The 21,978-nt window shown below is 44.3% G+C and overlaps 1 protein-coding gene across 1 annotated transcript in view; it reads right to left on the bottom strand.

Annotated features, from left to right (window-relative positions):
* The window catches only part of SLC12A5 (solute carrier family 12 member 5), a 687,435-nt gene that overhangs the window by 57,949 nt on the left and 607,508 nt on the right, over positions 1–21,978 (bottom strand). The window contains exons 19-22 of the mRNA XM_069243525.1: positions 17,183–17,352; positions 9,341–9,472; positions 1,978–2,085; positions 1,618–1,740 (exon numbers count right to left, since the gene is read on the bottom strand). Coding sequence (XP_069099626.1) covers positions 1,618–1,740; positions 1,978–2,085; positions 9,341–9,472; positions 17,183–17,352 — 533 coding nt within the window. The remainder of the gene's footprint in view (positions 1–1,617; positions 1,741–1,977; positions 2,086–9,340; positions 9,473–17,182; positions 17,353–21,978) is intronic.

The following is a 21,978-nucleotide window of genomic DNA, read 5'->3' as shown; positions in this document are numbered from 1 at the left end:
ATGCATTGAAGGCCGAGTTGGCAAGATTACTACAGTTGGGTGTGATAGAAGAAGTGGAATCATCTGAATGGTTGAGTCCGGTGGTGTTGGCTCGGAAACTAAATGGCAAAATCAGAATGTGTGTGTACTTGAGGGATTTAAATAATGATATATGGATTGACAGACATCCTATTACCAACATCAATGAGTTGTTGGCTAGCATTCAGGGTGGGAAAGTGTTTTCTACACTAGATTTGTCCAACGCATATCATCAAATCTTGTTACATACATGCTCAAGGCCTCTCACTTTGTTTATTACATCTGAAGGGGCATTTAGATTTTTACGAATGCCTTTCGGGTTGGCGTCTGCTTCGGCAGTGTTCCGGAGGATAATGCAGAATTTATTGGGAAATGTTAAGAATGTTAAGTTCTTTCAAGATGATGTTTTAGTGTGGGCAGAAAATGTGGTAAGCATAATGACGTGTTGAGAGGTGTATGTTCGATTCTGGAAAAGGCTGGTTTGACAGTCGAGATTAAGAAATGTAAGTTTGAAAGCGGTGCCGTTGAGTACCTTAGCCATACTGTGTCTGGGGATGGTATAAAACCAAGAGTTTGTCTAATGGAGGCAATTGAAAAAGCACCAAGCCCTGTGGATAAGGATCAGTTGAGATCATTTGTGGGCTTGGCTGAATATTATGCAAAATTTGTAAAATATTTTGCTGACATTGCTCAACCACTGTGTGCGTTGATGAAGAAAAATCAGAAATTTGAGGGGTCTGTGAATTGCCAACAAGCATTCAATATGTTGAAGTGCAATATCAACAATGCAGTGGAACTGAAACCATTCGTAACAGACGACCGTACAATTATATCCATGGATGCCAGTATATATGGTTTAGAAGCAGTATTGATGCAAGTGAGGAATGGGAAAGAGCATGTGATTGCGTTTGCATTGAGAACACTTAGAGGTGCAGAAGTTACATACTCTGCAATTGAAAAAGAGGCTCTTGCTTGTTGGTGGGGGGTCCAAAACCCAAAATTGCTTCTGGGTTTAGAAGATACAGCCTTCATGATTCCCATTAGAAAGAAAATGGATGTCAAATGGACCTTTCCTGCCTTTGTTTTATAACTTTGAGAACAATGCAAAAGAAAATGAATTTGACCGGTAAATGTGGGTCCTGGAAATGGAAGGTGGTCCTGTGTCCAGGGTGATGTTTAAGAATACTGCTTAGTCTCCATGAATGGAGGTGCAATTTTTAACAGCCTATTTCCCACTGGCTCTTTCAAACCTGGAGCCTAACTTCAGACTTTCTAAGAAAGTCTTTTCTGGTTTTCAAAATGCCAACATCACTTTGAATGTAGAAATATAAGTCAGTTTGTGTTTTGTTCTCCACAGAATGTTGAAATAACAGAAGAAGCAATGCTTCATGGGCAGAATGAGACATCAATTAGGGAACTGGTTAACCAATGAAGAAAGGAAGCATTTTAATGGAATCAGAGCAAATCCACGAAATCGGATGAATGAGGAAATAGTGTATGAGAGAAAGAGGGTAATGTGCAATAGGAGTAATAAATAAAGATGAGGAGCTCTGTACCACTGAAACAATGGACAGTGATTTCATCATTTAGACAAAGTACCTCTTCCTCTGGCTTCTCTTCACTGTCGCCAACTTGCTCTTCTGGGACACTCAAGTGCAGCCTGGGATTGGTTGGGTTCTTACGTCTAATGGAGCCACGTGACTCATCTGTGATGCTTTGAATCTGAAGGAGAGAATAGGGTTTAGGGTGCACTATGTACCATATGTCTCAGGGCAGAGGCCTCGCCCCCAAAATCAGCATGACTGAATACATAACAGATTTGAGTAGCTTCAGGAATGTCTTCTGCAAGTTAGTCATCAACTTGGAAAATCTCCTGGCCATTCTTCCACTTCTTCAGAAGCTCAAAGTGAATTGACGTTGGGGGCTATTCCCCTTTGGAGAATGCCCAAAATCCCTTACCTCACACTCTCGTTCGTTTTTCGTCAAGTGCATCTGCTTGAGAATCTGAGATCTCTGCTCCATCACCAATGTCTTCTCATAGGTGTACGCCGAGATATCACTCTCATGCTGAGGACAGAACAAAGACAAGTTTGTCTCACTTACAACTAAAGCTAGTGAAGCTGAAGACCTCTAGAAATACTTTGGGTGAGACTGTCCAAATAAAACCTCAAAATATACAAATAACATGCAAGCACACATTCACACACATACGCAAGCACCCATGGAAACGTAAATGATCACATATTATGTCCACATTCAAACACACTGAAAAGAAGAATAACAAGCATATACAATGCAACGGGTCTTGCATTTCTCTGAGTTAGAGCTATTAGCAGTTGTAAACTCCCAACCTGGCTTTTCTTGCCTTATTAAATGAAAAACAAAACGAGCGCTGCTAAAAAATGGAAATGTCCTGCAAAGCGCTCGACTTCTGCCAAGCAAGACTGCACTGCAAAAATAGATAAAAAGTAGTCCACAAACCGGATGGAAAACAGCGGGCCTCGTATGTTTTCAGTACTTGGTCGCTGCGCTCGAGGAGGGCTAACCACCGGAAAAGGCATGACGTATGCATGCCTTCCACTAATGAAAGCAAACAGATTTTGAAAGGCAAGCCCACAAACCAATGAAAGACACTGACGTGACCTGGGCAGGGCTCTGAGCCCTTTTCTAACTACTACAGCACCTCGCCAGCGATACGCATGTGCAGGCGCATGCTATCCCAGGCTCGACCCTAAAAAATGAATACAAAGGGTCATATGTATCAAAGGGTTTTTCCCATTCTGTGTCAATGGGAAAATGTGTTCGTACATATGGCCCAAAGTTCCTTGTAGCAAAATACTGAAAGGGGCATATGATACAGTCAATCAGCAATGGATCATAAATTATCATGTGAGTTTCCTGGTCAACCCGCACTTGTTAAGCAAGCACTAGACATAAATCTTCTGCCTAGTCAGGTTGAGTCGCTCCAACACAAGCAGACTTTACTAGGTACTCGATTGTTGTCATTGCCACCTGCTTGTCTGCAGGATGTCATCTTTTCACAGTCAGGTTCTGCTCCTTGTAGGGAGCACTATTGTGGTTTCAGGAGTGACACTGCATTTTGCTCCTACTGATCCTGGATTTGGATGGGGAATTGGCATAGGGCAGTGCCATCAGTTTCTTGTTGTGCTGCCCCATGCCAATGTGAAATGGCAGGAATGCCCCATATCTATTAAATACCCTGCATTCCTGTCCTTTCCCCCTGTGCTCGCTCACATCTGGCTTCCTAGTGCCGAAGCTGACACCCTTGCACCATGGGTCATGGGTGTCTGGGTTGCATGCAGGATGTTTTTGTGCAGGAAGGGGCGTACACAAGGTGTTGTTTGTGTACAATAGTTTAGTAAAAGAACTGGAACAAAGAGAACTAACAGAAGTCGAGCAACTGTTATTTTTGTCCTGTGCAACTATTATCTATTTTTTAGTACCAAATACATTCTTGTGTCCAAATTGAATTTGAAGATGCATTTAGCAGTAGAAATATCAAGCCACCACTTTGTGTACTTTGCATATTTTTTGGAGCATTTTGCATAATTTCCTTTGTGGAAATACACATATTTCACGAGTCCTAATTATTAAAGGGTGAACATGCCTCAAATGCATGCTTCTGTTGGCATTGTTAGGTGCAGTATGACACATGGCCCAAAGGCGTTCAGATACCTGCAGATTCCCACTTGTGACAGTGGTTAGGCTTAAATGACAGCCTGAGTAAGAGCTGGCTGCTTGGGTGAGCACAAACAGTGTGCCTTTGGCCATGTGGAGGGTTGAGTGAGTCTGGTGCTTACCTGGGTCAGAGTTCTCCGGTAGAGTGAGAAAATGTTATCCTACAAGAAGGTCACTAAGTAGCTCCCCTAGTTCTGCTGACCACTATAGAGTTGGAGTCCCAGTGGATGGTAGGGACCAGGTACCACAAGATGTAAAAGATACCCCAGAAAATGTAGGAGTGAATTGGAAAAAGCATGGGGTGGATGGCTGCCAGCTGCTACAGCTTTGTAGGTTCAGCTTTACACAGCACAGGATAAATTTTCGTTTTGGACACAGCACAGGATAAATTTTCGTTTTGGAGATTGGGGCAGTCACTATGTATTCATAAAGAATAAAGAAATAAAACTAGATATATAGCCAATCAAAATTCTAAAACATTGACAAATGTATTCAGTGACATCAAAAATGAAATATAAATGCATCCAGGGCCCAGAGATAAAGATTGTGTAACTTTGGTCGGGGAAGCCAGGTTTATGGAGTGGAGCAACTAACCCAACTCGTAGATTGTTCTCACATATAGGACATAGTTTATACATAGTCATACATACATAGTCTTGCAAGCATAACAAAATGAAACATGGAAAAAACGAAGATAATATAGTCCATGCTTGGAAACAAAGTGTGTCAAAGTACTGAAGCAAAGCATTACAAACTGTATTACCAAGGGTGGCTCCTCCGCAATGACGGAGGGGCAGCGCCCCCCTGACTAAGAGCCAGGAATTGAAAAATAAAATATTAGCTTATTATCCTTTTATTTTTCATCCGCTGGCTCACCACAAGAAGAGGAGCAATGAGCGAGGCATGAGGAGTCGGCGGGAACGGTGGGAAAGGTAAGTGATTTTTTTTCTGTTGTTTCCCCCATCCCCGTCTCCCCCTCATTGACACCTGCAGTGGCCGCTGCTATATATTACCACATGAGCACTACAATGATTATGATTCATTGTGACTTTGATTTGTGGGCTCTGCAGCCGAGGACTCGATGAAACAGATAAATGCAAAAGAAACTACAAGGTCCTCATTCCTGTGGGTGACCAGAGTGAGATGAAAAGCTAGAAGCTGAGAAATACCCCGAATAGTTGTTAAGGCTAGTTTTATGGAGTGCACCTGCTTCATGAGACTTGCATACGTAAAGGACTCTACATAAAAACATAAAGTTGCTGTCAGCATTTCTGCCTCACCTATACCTTCTGTCGATTTAGATATTTGACTTACAAGAAGATAGGCCCCCATGTGACCAACCTCAGAACCCAGTGAGACTTTAAGCATCATTCAAGTTTAATTCACTTTTTGCCTCAGAACATACACCCATCACAGACAACTGTCAGTTCGCCATTTATCATTCTTCATATCATGTCAGATTTCCATATCAACCTCTCTTCTTGTCTTATTTGATAGGACTCACGCTTCTGGCACTAACAACACACTCAGTTTCTGAGATTTACATTCACTCCAAAGAGAAGTCCAGATCTACTCCTGGGCTCTTCATTTACTGAAGTGGAATTGCTCCTGGCAGAATGGCCCTCAGGGCTTCCATCCCTAACTCAATTTCATCTGCTTCTCTAGTTATTACAGTCTTCAAAGAGCTATGATTCCGGGGGCGGCTCATCCATACCTCAGTGGAGAAATGGCTAGCTCCTGTTTCTGTAATCTCTAAGGCAACCCTGTGGCTAGTCCATCTGCATTCTCTAAATATTATTCTGTAGATGCCATCTGCACAGTAGATGGACAGTTTGGTCAGGCAGCCCTTCGTAAGCTGCTGTGCTCATACCACCTTCTGCTTGTCACAAAGAAGACAATCTTCTCCTTTCCTCTCTGTAGCACAAAAGGTTTGGAAAGGAAATACTGAGTCAGACACAAAGTCCCATTTGCCCCTGATACTATATTACTACCTGGTGCAAATTGAGTACCCCAGGAGATTTTACTTGGCTGATTTTCATGGAGGGTGTGTGTTCCCTGTTGTTACACTTCAACATTTTGAATAAAAACGAGTGGCCGAAGTGCGTTAAAAAAGCTTGGGAACTGTGATGCTGCACACAAAGGGTTGGGGTTAGTGAGCATGGGGGCAGGGGTCAAAGGTGTGGCTGTCTTTTACCATCAGGTAGCTACATATAAAATAGCATACAGCTTAAATGAAAAATGAATAAAAAAAGTTGTTACTCACTGGGTAATGCACTAGTATATTATGAAGCCTCTATTAGTTAATGCTCTGTAGAGGTCTGTGTGTAACCGAAGGGCCACAGAATCTTGGTTGGTGCAATGGAGGATAGTGACATGTATTTTTAGTGCTAGAGGTCAGAGCCTGTGGGAATGTGTAAGTCATTCTTTCAAACTTGCAGTACACACAGTGTAATATACACTGCTACAAAATGCACAAAAAGGGTTAAGATAACATGGTGCTTCCAAAATACAGATTTTGGAAATACTCAAACTGAATGTAATGCAATTTGTTTGACATAACTGTCCTTTCAACACCTTTTAAGGGGTAGTAAACACTATGCAATAACATTTCAATTAAAAGCATGCACCTCGCAGCTCAGTTGTTAATTCTTTGCACTGCCACTAAAAAATAAATCTTTGACACCACAAAGCTTTGAGTGATTGGGTCAATTAAAGCCAGCACCGGCACCGAAGCCCCCTTTACATTTTCAGATTACCCACACATTTGCAGATTAACTCGTTGTGCACATTTGCATTTCTTTTAGGGAAGCAAACACCCTGGCAGGAAGGTTTGTCTAGCAGGCTGGCGGCTTCGGATTCACAGCACAGGAGACTCATTGCTTGACAAGCATTTAAAATATAAGAATTAACCATCCCGGGACGGTTACCTTTTTACAAGAAGTAGGGGAACGGTTTCTTATAAATCAGAAAAGTATGGGCACGTTGGGTCCCTCCCAGTGGCGTAGCGTGGGTTGTCAGCACCCGGGGCAAGGCAAGTAATTTGCACCCCCTAACCCGGGGCAAGGCAAGTAATTTGCGCCCCCTAACCCGTGGATTTTAGCACTCGAGTCTCTTCCAAGATGTTGCGCCTGGTGTGGCCGGCCCCCCCTGCACCCCCCACGCTACGCCACTGGTCCCTCCGATCCCGCCCACTTCGACCGCTGTTCAAATTTATACTCATTCTACAACAGGGTGTATTTGCTGAAGTCTGGGCCATGTCAGACGTTCATGTTAAAAAATAACTGTGGAAGCAATTCCATTTTTGATTAATTTGTCTGTGAATGTACTTCACGCGGATATTTAAATACACCCTTCTTAACACAGGCTATACTGAAATCATAGCAAAGTGCTGCCAACACAAGCAGTGCGTTCAAGGTAAATGTTATGCCTGGTGCTGCATTTGCTCACCGCTTATAAATGAATCTAAATATACAGTACTTCCCCCATCTGTGAGCTATGGCAGAATCAACCAAAAGATACAGACTTTATCCTCAGAGTGGCACATTGGCCACCCGGAGTAAGGGAAGCTACCTGCGGCAGAACGGCTCTATATTTCAGTGAATCCATCTGTGATATAGGTGACAGTAGGTGACAGTATCCGGTGCCCCCCCCACACACTGAGTAGATTAGCTTTTTCCTCGAGGGCTCTGATTATGGTCCTGATAGCCCCATTTTGGGTGCAAACTCCGATTTGCGTCACAGACAGGATTACTGACTGAACACGATTCACAGCAGGAAAAACCTGGCACAGGCTGCAGAATAAAACTGCGCAAAAGTATAACATGCACTATTTACTTATTAATTCCCATTTTCATGTAAAATGGCTCAAATATCCCAGCTGCCTATTTATAAACACTGCGCTATCACGCGTTTGTGGTTGAGCAATTTCCACCCACAAAATGTGCCTCGATCGTGATCGATCCATAGGGATGGTGTTCAAAGAGCAGCCCCGTTTCCCGTCTCCTATTGACCCCTCTACCCTCATACGTAATGGTACCAACTTGAAAGTGAAGTGGAATTTAATGAAGAAGGCAGCTGAGAAAGAGCATGGTGTAGACATACTGAAACACTGTTTGAGTACTGGGCTTATAAAACTAACAAAGCAAGTCCATGTCCTCATTAGCTACCAAACCCCAGGCAGACACGATTCACGTTCTTCGAACTGCATCTCTTTCAGTAGTCTGGAATATTAATGTCAGCCCGTGACGCCGCACAAAGGAGCCAAGGGCAGCAGATCATCCATGATCCACGTCAGACAGTCACGAGCTAGATGCGCATGTATCAACAAGGCATGTGCGCACTCCTGAGGAAAGGGTGGACATCTTAAATGTTGCTTGAGCAGCCGCAGGGTGCAGTACAGTTTTTAGTGTGAAGACTGAAGTCCTTTCTATCTGTACATCCAGGACAAGATTTGTGAAGAATTTTATTTATCAAGGTTGCTAGGGCAAATCGAAACCTAAGTGAGATTTATTACGTATATTATAGTGCTGGGATGCCTTCGGACAGCTATGCACTCTATAAAAATCAATAACATAACATGTCATAACATCAAGCCACCCATGGCCACCTTGGTGTCCCTGAGTGGCTTGGTTACTCTGCCCTATCGAGGCGTTTCATGGGTGCAGCATGGGTGTTCCCACGCATCCATCCATGGATTCTGGCACAGTCCCAGATTTACCATTAGTGGTAGACCTGGGAATGTGTTAAAATGGTACACCTCCCCAGATAAGGCGTAACAAGGAGAAATCTTTTTATTTCACCATATTTTTTCCTCTTTCTATGTGTACTGCATAGAAAGAGAAAAATGCCTCTGAGGATTGTTTTCGTGCAGGAAGGTCTCTCTTACTGAGCAAAATGAATCCTGCCTCCAACGTAGGCCCCCTTGCACCACGATGCAAGGGTGTCTGCATTGGTGCTAGGTATGCAACAGTGGGCCAGTGCTAGGAAAGGACAGGAATGCGATGTATAATGTTAAACACAGCACATTCCTGCCCTTTCCCTTACACGCAGGGCAGCACAGCAAGGTGGCTTGCTGCGATGTGCTGGGTGGAACAATGATAAATATGGACCTTAGGATCTGGAATAACATGCCTACCCTCAGGCAGTTTTGATTGGTATTGAAGACCCGCTTCTTCAAAGAGGTGTACTCTTCTGAGAATTAGAAACCTACTTATACCTTGGTTCCTGTAAACAATTCAAGCACATCCTAGGGCTCATACCTACATTTTAACTCTCGCCTATTTACCATCTTGGTTATAACATTACCTACGTTTTTGCATAGAATACATTTTGTTATCAAACTGCAAAAGAACCTTCCCTCTGCAAATAGGGACCGAGCGTCTGTTTCCAATTCTGTTTCAGCCATATAGGAACATAAGGGCTTTGATCATGTGATCTCCATCACCAACCTACGTCACCGAATAAGAGAGTGGTTGAACTTACTGAAGTGGCAAAGTGCCATTTGCGATATGTTAATGAAAGAGCTAAATAAATAAACTAAACAGAGGCTTAGGAGGGTGATGTGTAGGGGAGAAAGACACAGGAGCATCAGCTTTTTGACTTCAGCATGCACAAGCACTCTTACCATCTCCACCACCTCCACCTCGGCAGTGATTCTCAAGTGGTACAAGAATGTTGTTAAGTCCTTCTTCATCTGGATGCTGTTGTCGTCCATCTGTGCCACGGTGAAGATGCGCATCTTGCATTTCCTCCAGACCTGCAGGACAACAGCGATGCCAGGGTTAAAGAGGACGAGGGACAGGAGCACCAAGATGGAGGGAAAAAAGGCTACAAGCATTTAAATCAGGCATTTCTATTATGGGGCTGATGGAGTGGTGTTTAGAGAAGAGAATATTGAGCTGGTTGGAGGTTGGGCAGTGGGATGGAGAATGGGAGTTAGGTTGTAGGGTTAGGGTGTAGGCGGGAGAATGTGCAGTGGTTGAATGGTGGAGCTTGGAGTTATGATGGGAAGTGGGGTTGAGTGTGGATTGAGAGTGAGATGGAGGATGGGGAGTGGGGGTGGGATGGATGATATGACTGGAAACAAGCATGGAGAGGGATGAGAAATAGGGAGATAGAGGAAAGAGTGGCTTGGAGGATGGTTATATGTCGGAACCACGGGTGCTTCAAGCACCCGTGGCTCAACAACGAGGTCGGGACAACAACCTCGTTCTAACCACTAATGCCTTTACCACGAATGCGTTTACAACGATTTTACCGTTGTAAACGCATTCCTGGTAAAGGCATTAGCGATCAGCATGCACGGTTCCAGCATGCTTCCCTCTTTACCCCCCCAAACCCTAATCACCCCCAGCCCCCCACCCCACCCCAAAAACTAAAAATACCCCGAGTCCCCACCCCGCCCCGCCCCTAATACCTAAACACCCCAACCACCCAACCCCCCCCTTAAACCTAAACCCTGCCCCCCTAAAGCCTAATCACCCCGAACCCCCCACGGCCTACCCCCCCAAAAACAGCCCCAGTCCCAGCCCAATTTACCTCCTCCTTCACCTCGACTCCGATTCCCTTCTTCTGTACCTTAACCACGCATGTACGTTGTTCAGACATGCGTGGTTAAGGTACCAAAACCAGGAAGTCGTGGAAAACGAAAGCGTCATTTTGCTTTCGTTTTTTACGACTTCGTGGTTTCGGAGTCCTTGTTCCGGGTGTTTCCCTGGAGGATGAGTGAATGGAAGGTGAGCAGTGAGTGGAAGATGAGCAGAGGAAGGCGTTTGGTAAAGAGGATAGCTGGAGTATGGAGGATAGGCAGTGGATGGAGGATGGGGTGTGGGATGGAGGAAAGATACTAGCTAGAAAGTAGAAAGTGAGATAGATTGTGAGCAATGAATGGAGCAAGTTTATGCAGCGTGAGGAGTAGAATGGGAATAGGGAGTGGGGCGACAAAGGGAAGAGGATGGACAGGGAGTTGGATGGAGGATACATAGTACTTCATTACCCTGAAGTGCATTAATGTTGCAGTTAGATGCTTTGTCCCACCTGCCCCCAGAATACTCCAGTTCTTGAGCCTGTCATACTTGGATGTGTGCTCATTCACTGTTTTGATAGTCCATTTCTGGACACCCTGCAATCTGTGTTCTTCTATCTTGATCAGCTGCTCCAGAGCAAGATTCCATTGCTTTTGTTGAAGTTAAAGAGCTCTCTATGCACCCCAGCTTTTACCTTACCATCTTCAGGGCCTTGAAAGATTGTTTCACCACTTTACAGGTATCTGATTTGACACCCCTGGATCCCATTCCTGGGTGAGAATTGTTTGACTACACTGACTGGCAACCCCTACGGCTCCTAAAGCCTTCCTCGTCCTATCTGCCTGATTTCACACTGAGGTGTACTGAATCTGATTGCACAAGTCTACCTAATATTTTTCTACTTCTTCAAGAAGATATTCAAATCATCTGCAGAAGGTCAAATCCTACCTGCCACATTATCAGTTGTGTCATTTATCAATGCATTGAACATCACAGAGCTACAGACTATTCCTTAGTGCAGAGGAATTCTTACCTCATGAGTCACAGCATAGACTGCATTTATCCAAAACTCTGCTGCCTGTCGTAGAGACAGACCCTAATGCAGGTAATAAACCTGGAACCAAACATAAGCCCCATAACCTTGTTTAGCAGTCTTCTTAGCAGAAGCTGAAATGAATAGGAGAGCACGTGAGAGATTCATAAGTTTCACCTCGTATTTTCCTAAAACTTCCAATGAAGACTTATAAACTGATAAGCTGTGCTTTACATTCTATATACACCCGTATCAAAGAGCACAAGAGCTGCATGGACTCAGCTATGTATACGAATAACACCTGCAGCAAAGAGTGTGATTGATATTTATGTTCCACTGTGCATTCTGATAATATCCACTGCAAAAAGTGTCTTAGTCATCCAATAACACTGCAAAGCCTGCCCCCTCCATGCACTTTGAGGAAACCCTTATCTCATTGAAACAAAAATAACCAATATCCAGACCACCAATATCAGAGGTAGAACATTGTTGTCAAACCCACCAATGTGTCCTCTCCCTGGAGATCACGAGTTACCTTCCAGCCTTCACAAGTAACACTTCTCAGCAACACGCAAAACACAATGCACCCCGCCAGCCCCAAACCCCGGATGCAGCATTCACTCTGGGTTTCAAACCAGGACCTATCAAGCAGACCTTGAACACTTCTGATAAAAGCAACAGTCAACAGCAATAAGTTTTCAAATTACAGGTGCACCGGAATCGACTACATCCAAGCACAATCCTAGAAAGCAAAGTCACACAAGCTAAATCCAAAGGGAATCACAGTAAGGGTCTCCACCAGCAGTCTATGTTTAAACTGACAAGAAAGGTGGGTGAAAATAACATGCACTAGATATCCTTATTCAACAACAGATTGATCCTGTTTGATCCCCTGGGACCTATCAGAAGTATTGCGCAGTGGAATGTGAAATTCAGTCAAGACATTTGCACATTTGCGATTAGGTATCTGACATGGCCTTAGAATAGAGCCCACTCCTTCTTTCCAGTAGCATCCAGCAAATATGTGCGTGTTACTTTGTCTCATCAACCAAAACTGAACCATGCAGGGTACCTCATTGTTCAGTGTTGTCACAATTTCGTTTTGCTGGCCATACCCTTGACCAAACCTGGGTAATCAATCTGTACCATCTTCAGTACCAAAATTCCTAAACAGTTACATGATCTTTTTCTGCTTGGGGGAGATGACTGTGAACCTCGTGACAACATAGAACGAATATTAAAATGGTGATAGCCCACTTCCCATCGTAAAAAAGACAGAGCCATCATCCGCCTGACTGGATCTAAAACAGAGTCATTCATCATAAGCCAAACAAACTGAAAGACATTCACACTGGATCAACATAAATATTAACCTGGATCACTGAAACTTTGTTTACACAGTTCTTCCCAAGAACCAATGTTAATAGCAGTATAACATTCAAACGTCTGCGAACATAGCTTGAGAGAGTTTGTTTGAAATGAGGTCTCTTTTTGGCAAAGGTATGCACCAAGTACAAGTAGGGACCACCACCCTAGTCAGGGTACGTGGGTAAGTCAGATGCACACTCAAAGATATCCTGTGCTCACCCTCTGGTAGCCTGGCACAGAGCAGTCGGGTTTATCTAAAGAGGCAATGTGTAAAGTATTTGTGCAGCACACAAACAGTAACACGATGAAGACACCACAAAAAGACCCCACACCAGATTAGAATAGATTATGATGTTATAAATAATGCAAGACCAAAATGACAAAAATCCACTAGGTACAAGTCGAGTTATGAATTTTTAAAGATTAAAAAGAGTTCTAACGCCTAGAAGGAAAGTAACACTTTAGGAGTTACTTATGGTCACACTTGACTGGGGCAAAGTCAACAGTTCAGGCCGACTGTGATGAAGCGTGGGTCGGATACAGGAGCCATAAGGCCTGGGGAACACAGTACCTTGATTCTGGTCACAAACACAAGATGTAGGGGTCGATGCTTCAGTAGATGCGTCAATGTCACTCCCACAGTCAAGGGAAGTCTTAATTTTTCAGACGCATTGATGGTGATGCTTTGGCTTCTGAAGATGAGCGTCAAAACCGCAATATACCCATTCCAAAGACGATGCACCTAGTTTCTCCGATGCGTTGATTTTACTTCAGCAATGGTGACAGTTTCAGTGCTGCATCAATGCCAATGCGCCGGGTGCTGCTTCCAGCAGGCAGAGGATGTGTTGGTCAATGCAGCGGTTCCACAGGTGCTGCTTCTGCCCCATATGCGATGTGCCAGTTTTAATCCTGCAACAGGGTTGATGCATCGGTTGCCATTTCCAGCAGGCAGGAGTTGGTTGATTTCACTGATGCAAGCATCTGTGTCCAATTACAGTGAACCAGGCACAGGGGCAGAGACTTTGATATCCCAGAGTCTCAAGCAAAAGGAGGCAAGCCAACAGGCCTTTGGAGATCACTTTGGGGTGCAAAGCAGAGTCCAGCTCTCTCTCAGCAAGGCGAGAGAGCAGCAGGCAGCACAGCAGAAAAGTAGTCCTTCCTGATCAGCAGTCCAGCAAAGTAACAGTTCTTGAAACAGCACAGGAGTTCTGACAGAGTCCAGTTGTAGGTCCAGAAGTATTCTGATCTGGTGGGGTCGGACACCCAGTACTTATACCCAAAAGTGCCTTTGAAGTGGGGTGATTTCAAAGAAGGGTCTCTGAAGTGCACAAGTATCCTTTCTTCAGCCCTGGCTACAGACTATTAGTAGGGGGTAATCAGCCCTTTGTGCGGGGACAGGTGTACGTGTAATTTCCCTAACACCCTTCCTGCCCAGGAAATGCTATCATGAATGCAGATGAGCACTCACACATACTTAACCTTCCTGTGTTTTGGGGCTTCTAGAGGGAATGCACAAAGTGTAGCTGTCACCCACCCCAGAAGTGTATTTGACACAGGCTGCAGGCACAAAGAGCTGTAAGAGCACTGAAATGTAAATTTTCCAAAAGTAGCAATCCTAAAATAGTATTGTTAAATCTGACTTTACCATTAAAGAGAATTTATCATTACCATTCCAATGATATGAATCATGAGACAGCTACTCCTTCAATCAGGTATTACATCTTAAAAGTGCATTAAGGAATTTCCAGTGTTAATCTATGAGAAGGGTAGGCTTCACAGAAGTGAAACAAAGCTTTGGGAGTTTTTTTCACTACCAGGACATGTAAAACTAAAAGGTGTACATCCCACGATTTAGTTACATAGCATTCTGCCCTATGGGCCAGCTAGGGCCTACCTTAGGGGTGCCTTATATTTAATAAAGGAGGAGTTTAAGGCTTGGCAATTGATTTTAAATACCAAGTCGAAGTGGCAGTGAAACTACACACACAGGCTCTGCAGAGGCAAGCCTGAGGCATGTTTAAAGGGCTACCTCGGTGGGTGGCACAAACAGTAGTAGTAGTAGAAGTAGTAGTACAGTGCTGCAGGCCCACTAGTAGCACTTAATTTGCAGGCCCTGGGTATATGGTATACCTCTTTACAAGGGATTTACAAGTAAATTAAAAATGCTAATTTGTGGATAAGCCGATGTTACCACATTTAAGGAGAGAGAAGAAGCTCTTTAGCATTGGTTAACAGTGGTAAAGTGGACAGAGTCCTAAAGCTAACAAAAACAAAGTCAGAAAAAGAGGAGGAAAGCAAAACGTTTGGGTGACCCTTCAGAGAGGGTCCTTTTCCAACCGTGCTTGAACAAGAGTGACCATATCACTCTTACTCTGAGGTAACCCCTTGTCTTAGTTAAAATGGAACCTGCTACTGCCATTTTTTCTAGATCATGCTATCATTCCCAGTAGAAAATGCCTGTTTCTGACATTGAGATGGTTTGTGTTTGGGATCTCGATAGAAGTTTGTGAGTTAGCTTGCTTAGTTGAAAAATGAACTACCTATGAATGACACTCTCGATTACTGATGAGCTCAGTTAAGGCACTTGCTGTTATTCTTGCTGAGAATTCTGTCATGTTATCAACAATATGCATGTGTTGAGGTACACATTTGTGGTTCGCCTTACTTTGGGGAGCTTGTCTCCAATGCCATTTGAAGGGATTCTCTTGTTGAATGGCTTTGCAATCAATTGATTAATCATTTTGTTTTCCCAATAAATGCTTTCAGGTCACAAACACAACAACAAATGTTCTTTGGCCTGAGTCTCAGGTGACAAACTTTTGAAAATGTCAACTTGAAGGTATCAATTTCTGAATGCCATCCTGAATGAGTGTCCTCCACTAGTGCTCTGGAGTGGATATGAAGCCCATGTTTTGCACAATATGCTGTCTTCAAGTTGAAGAACATATGTGGCTAAACCATTCAAATTCACAACTGATAAGTGATGCTGTTCTTTCTTCAGAAGGCCTTTGAAGAGAGCAACTCTCTTGATGGTATTAGGTGAGTGGCGAAGAATTTTCTTTAGGGTTGCCCAGTTCAGGACATTCCCTGCTTCTCATTCAAGATTAGTCACAACAACCCCACTGCTGAGTTAACCTAGATCTTCAGGACACTCTCTTCTGCTCTATCAATGTTAGTGATAACAACCCGGCCGCTGTGGAAACCCAGATCATCGGGGCAGTTTTTCGTTCTTATTCAAGGTTTATGGTAACAACCCCTCTACCTTTCTGCTGAGGTAACCCAGATCATCAGGACAGTTTCTACTACTTGTTCAATGTTACTGATTATGACCTCTTTGCAGAGGTAATTCAGATCTTCAGGACATTCCTTGCTGTTCATTCAAGGTTAGGGATAATGACCCCTCTTCTGAAGAAACCCAGATCCTCAGGACATTTCATGCTACTCGTTAAAGGTTTATCATAAGAACTCCACTACCCTTCCACTGAGGTAAGCCAAATCATCAATACAGTTTCTGCTATTCATTCAAGGTTAATGGTAATGACTCCTCTGCTGAGGTAACCCAGATCTTCAGGCCATTCCCCGAGTTCATGCAAAGTCAACGGCAATAATCCCTCTGCTAAGGTAACACAGATCTTTAGGACATTCCCTGCTGTTCATTCAAGGTCAGCGACATCAGCCCCTCTTCAGATATAATTCAGATCACCAGAACATTCCCCGTTGCTCATGCAAGGTTACTGATAACAATATTTTCTTCAGATCAGAACGTCCTTTCTGTGTTTTTTTTTGTTTTCCAACTGCCTTCTCCCCAGGCTCTGTGTGACCTACTTCCAGGCTCCAGCTGCCTTTATAAATATAAACCTGACAAGTTCCCCCGTCCTGTGCTGTTCTTTTTATTTCAAGAATTATTGAACACAGATACATCTCGAGACCTGCTTTCCTCACTCTAATTTCTAATACTTTCCCTTTCCTTGCTTCCTTTTCAGTTGTGCCTGTGCTCCCCCTTTAACTTTCCATGTTTATCCTATGCTCACTCCTACTGCAATCTATTGATGAACCTTGGTGACACCCTAGTGATTACTTTGTCTTTGTATTCCTCTTTGTCACCTTACATTCCACATTGCCATGGTCTTCAGATCCCTCCTGTCCTTCTCACCAGCTGCCTGTCACTATATAGAATGCAACTACATCAATATACCACTACGGTAAAGTTACAACATCACAATTAGCACTTATGTGATTGAGAATGCATTGAATAAGGTAAATACACTAAACCTAAAACTGAGTCAAGCCCTAAACTGCAGGTCAACCAACTCCCAACCTTATTTCTATCTCTTAACACTAATACCACTCCTTACCCTAACTCTTAACTTTTTGTTACCTTATTGGATGAAGTGGTATAATACATAGTAGTATTCTGAATAATGATAAATTTGATGCAGTCCCCTGAAGTCATTGCACATTGAAGAACCAGATTCTCAGCTGTGGAATTGTATCCTTTCTCCTGCATCAGGCCATTTGTGCTACCAAATCATGGTCTCACCTTGTGATGCTTCAGAAGGAATGGAAGTAGCATCAGCATTCCACCATCATGGACAATCCACCACACATCGATGTTGCCCTCTGAAAATTTCTCTTGATTGCCGGGGAACATGGCAACATTCTTGGCGACGATCAATGCCAGATGAGCAGCTGTGGTCTCCCGCACCAGTTCTGCGGGATAACAGAGAGGGAATATATGAAGATGTGGGTATGTGTGGCAGTGTGGCGAGTCAATAAATTGTGAGCATCCTGAGGTACTACATTTAGTGCTAGTGGCACTAAAAGTGGCAGTGGAAAATGGTTTATTGTTATGATTTTTGTCCTCTTTTGTGTGATGACTAGTAGCTAGATGAGATAAAGTGGCCCCATAAGGCAGCCGCCTATGGAATAAAAAAAACTACCACACGTTGCAACCGCACAGTAAACTATTCAAGGAATTCTTTTAACATTAAGAGGCATATGTTCTGTGCCCAGGTTAAATCCTCTATGGGCTCAAATAACTTAGAAGTGTCTTGTGGTATCCGTTTTATGTGTGAAGAGGTGGTGTGGTTCTTTATCTTTACAACATTGGACCCCTTTCAACTTCCATCTTCTTCAATCCTATGTGGCACATTCCCTGTAGTGTGAGAGAACTTACAAATGCAGATCTGTAACTTAAATAGTGAAATAAATACTTTATGGTTGGATGAGGGACATAAGATGCCTGGAATTTGTAGCAAACAACCATATAGGCAGACAACAAAGTGGTGGAAGAAATGTTAGAATTAATCTCATCAGCAACTGGCAATTGCTCGGGGTCTGGGGTTCTGCAGTCCGAACTGGGAGGTCTCATATTGAGATGGAATGGCAATTAAGTCTGGACTCTTCCTACTGGAGCAGTACCAGAAATAATTTGTACATGGCTGCCATCTGTCTACAGTATCACAGTGGACATATAAAATATGAGCAGATATACTTCCAAGAGTAACTTACACTGGCTGAGATAATCCTACATTGCCTTCCATTACTTTGTTGTTTGTTGAAGCAAATATTGCACACAGCCCATGTAACTTCTCTTTTAAGCCCCATTGCCAGATGCAAAACGATTCAGAGGTCATGGAGGATCCTCACTCTGGACTGAATTCTAGGAGCAATGCACTGGACAAATAAGGGAGGTGGAGCATTAGCTATTTCTTTATCAGGAAATAACAGAATTGTAAGAGAAGGTTCAACGTTATGGAATATTAAGTTGGCTTGTTTCCTCTTTACGTCAGCTGTACAATGCATTTTTACTGTGGTAAACACTATGATTTAGAGTTTTCAACTGCAAAATGCTTTCTCTTATGTACAAATACCAATGTAAGAGTTTGTAAACTTTTACTGACTCCTACAATGGGATTGTAACCTTAGTTCAATTTGGTACTTGGAAGGGGGTGTTGTGAGCATTTCTTCAAATATCAGTTTTGTATGATATATCAATGTTTTGCAACTGTAACATGGTTGAGGAACTTTGAAAAGTTACAGATTACCGGGTTGGGTTGGTGACCCATTTGTAAACGAGAAGGGGGGTCGTCTTCCCCCTGGATGTGGATAGAAGGTTGTTGGGTCAGAGACATGGTGGTCTGCTGGCCGCAGCAGGCCATCATCACTGTGATGACCACCAATCAGAATGTGTTGCAATTTGTGATCTAGCTCATTAATATTCATGAGGTAGGACAGATTATGGACAACTCAAAATCAGAACTTCAAATCCCAACCTATTATTATATCAGTCGCTCTGTGTAGGAAAGTACCATCTTGCCTGGCATTTTACCCCCATTTTTCACTGTATATATGTTGTTTTAGTTGTATGTGTCACTGGGACCCTGTCAGCCTGGGCCCCAGTGCTCATAAGTGTGCCTGAATGTGTTACCTGTGTAGTGACTAACTGTCTCACTGAGGCTCTGCTAATCAGAACCTCAGTGGTTATGCTCTCTCATTTCTTTCAAATTGTCACTAACAGGCTAGTGACCAATTTTACCAATTTATATTGGCTTACTGGAACACCCTTATAATTCCCTAGTATATGGTACTGAGGTACCCAGGGTATTGGGGTTCCAGGAGATCCCTATGGGCTGCAGCATTTCTTTTGCCACCCATAGGGAGCTCTGACAATTCTTACACAGGCCTGCCACTGCAGCCTGAGTGAAATAACGTCCACGTTATTTCACTGCCATTTTACACTGCACTTAAGTAACTTATAAGTCACCTATATGTCTAACCTTTACCTGGTAAAGGTTGGGTGCTAAGTTACTTAGTGTGAGGGCACCCTGGCACTAGCCAAGGTGCCCCCACATTGTTCAGGGCCAATTCCCCGGACTTTGTGAGTGCGGGGACACCATTACACGCATGCACTACATATAGGTCACTACCTATATGTAGCTTCACAATGGTAACTCCGAATATGGCCATGTAACATGTCTATGATCATGGAATTGCCCCCTCTATACCATCCTGGCATAGTTGGCACAATCCCATGATCCCAGTGGTCTGTAGCACAGACCCTGGTACTGCCAAACTGCCTTTCCCGGGGTTTCACTGCAGCTGCTGCTGCTGCCAACCCCTCAGACAGGCTTCTGCCCTCCTGGGGTCCAGCCAGGCCTGGCCCAGGATGGCAGAACAAAGGACTTCCTCTGAGAGAGGGTGTTACACCCTCTCCCTTTGGAAAATGGTGTGAAGGCAGGGGAGGAGTAGCCTCCCCCAGCCTCTGGAAATGCTTTCATGGGCACATTTGGTGCCCATTTCTGCATAAACCAGTCTACACCGGTTCAGGGACCCCTTAGCCCTGCTTTGGCGCGAAATTGGACAAAGGAAAGGGGAGTGACCACTCCCCTGACCTGTACCTCCCCTGGGAGGTGCCCAGAGCTCCTCCAGTGTGCTCCAGACCTCTGCCATCTTGAAAACAGAGGTGCTGCTGGCACACTGGACTGCTCTGAGTGGCCAGTGCCACCAGGTGACGTCAGAGACTCCTTCTGATAGGCTCCTTCAGGTGTTGCTAGCCTATCCTCTCTCCTAGGTAGCCAAACCCTCTTTTCTGGCTATTTAGGGTCTCTGTCTCTTGGGATTCCTTAGATAACGAATGCAAGAGCTCATCCGAGTTCCTCTGCATCTCTCTCTTCACCTTCTGCCAAGGAATCGACTGCTGACCGCGCTGGAAGCCTGCAAAACTGCAACATAGTAGCAAAGACGACTACTGCAACTCTGTAACGCTGAGCCAGCCGCCTTCTCGACTGCTTTCCTGGTGGTGCATGCTGTGGGGGTAGTCTGCCTCCTCTCTGCACTAGAAGCTCCGAAGAAATCTCCCGTGGGTCGACGGAATCGTCCCCCTGCAACCGCAGGCACCAAAGAACTGCATCACCGGTACCTTGGGTCTCCTCTCAGCACGACGAGCGAGGTCCCTTGAATCCAGCAACTCTGTCCGAGTGACTCCCACAGTCCAGTGACTCTTCAGTCCAAGTTTGGTGGAGGTAAGTCCTTGCCTCCCCACGCCAGACTGCATTACTGGGAACCGCGACTTTTGCAGCTACTCCGGCCTCCGTGCACTTCCGGCGGAAATCCTTTGTGCACAGTCCAGCCTGGGTCCACGGCACTCTAACCTGCATTGCACGACCTCCTAAGTTGTTCTCCGGCGACGTGCGACTTCGGGTGAGCACCGTTTCACGCATCCTCGTAGTGCCTGTTTCTGGCACTTCTGCGGGTGCTGCCTGCTGCTGAGAGGACTCTTTGTCTTGCTCGACGCCCCCTCTGTCCCCAGACCCAATTGGCGACATCCTGGTCCCTCCTGGGCCACAGCAGCATCCAAAAACCCTTACCGCACGATTTGCAGCTAGCAAGGCTTGTTGGCGGTCTTTCGGCGGGAAAACACTTCTGCACGACTCTCCACAGCGTGAGGGACCCGTCCTCCAAAGGGGAAGTCTCTAGCCCTTGTCGTTCCTGCAGAAACCTAAGCTTCTACTGTCCAGTAGCAGCTTCTTTGCACCCACAGCTGGCATTTCCTGGGCATCTGCCCATCTCCGACTTGCTTGTGACTTTTGGACTTGGTCCCCTTGTTCCACAGGTACCCTCGACTGGAAATCCATCGTTGTTGCATTGTTGGTTTGTGTCTTTCCTGCAGAATTCCCCTATCACGACTTCTATGTCCTTTGGGGAACTTTAGTGCACTTTGCACTCACTTTTTAGGGTCTTGGGGTGGGCTATTTTTCTAACCCTTACTATTTTCTAATAGTCCCAGCGACCCTCTACAAGGTCACATAGGTTTGGGGTCCATTCGTGGTTCGCATTCCACTTTTGGAGTATATGGTTTGTGTTGCCCCTATCCCTATGTGTCTCCATTGCATCCTACTGTAACTATACATTGTTTGCACTGTTTTCTAATACTATTACTGCATATTTTGGTATTGTGTACATATATCTTGTGTATATTTGCTATCCTCATACTGAGGGTACTCACTGAGATACTTTTGGAATATTGTCATAAAAATAAAGTACCTTTATTTTTAGTATATCTGTGTATTGTGTTTTCTTATGATATTGTGCATATGACACTAGTGGTACTGTAGGAGCTTCACTCGTCTCCTAGTTCAGCCTAAGCTGCTCTGCTAAGCTACCATTATCTATCAGCCTATGCTGCTAGACACCCTATACACTAATAAGGGATAACTGGGCCTGGTGCAAGGTGTAAGTACCCCTTGGTACTCACTACAAGCCAGTCCAGCCTCCTACAGTCTGTAAAATTGTGTACTTGTCACAAAATACCAGCTGGAAATTGCAGCCAGTTTT

The sequence above is a fragment of the Pleurodeles waltl genome, chromosome 7 (genome assembly GCF_031143425.1).
Source record: "Pleurodeles waltl isolate 20211129_DDA chromosome 7, aPleWal1.hap1.20221129, whole genome shotgun sequence".
Lineage (NCBI taxonomy): Eukaryota > Metazoa > Chordata > Amphibia > Caudata > Salamandridae > Pleurodeles > Pleurodeles waltl.
Note: the sequence above shows the minus strand (reverse complement) of the source record. Positions and strands in the feature narration are given on the sequence as shown.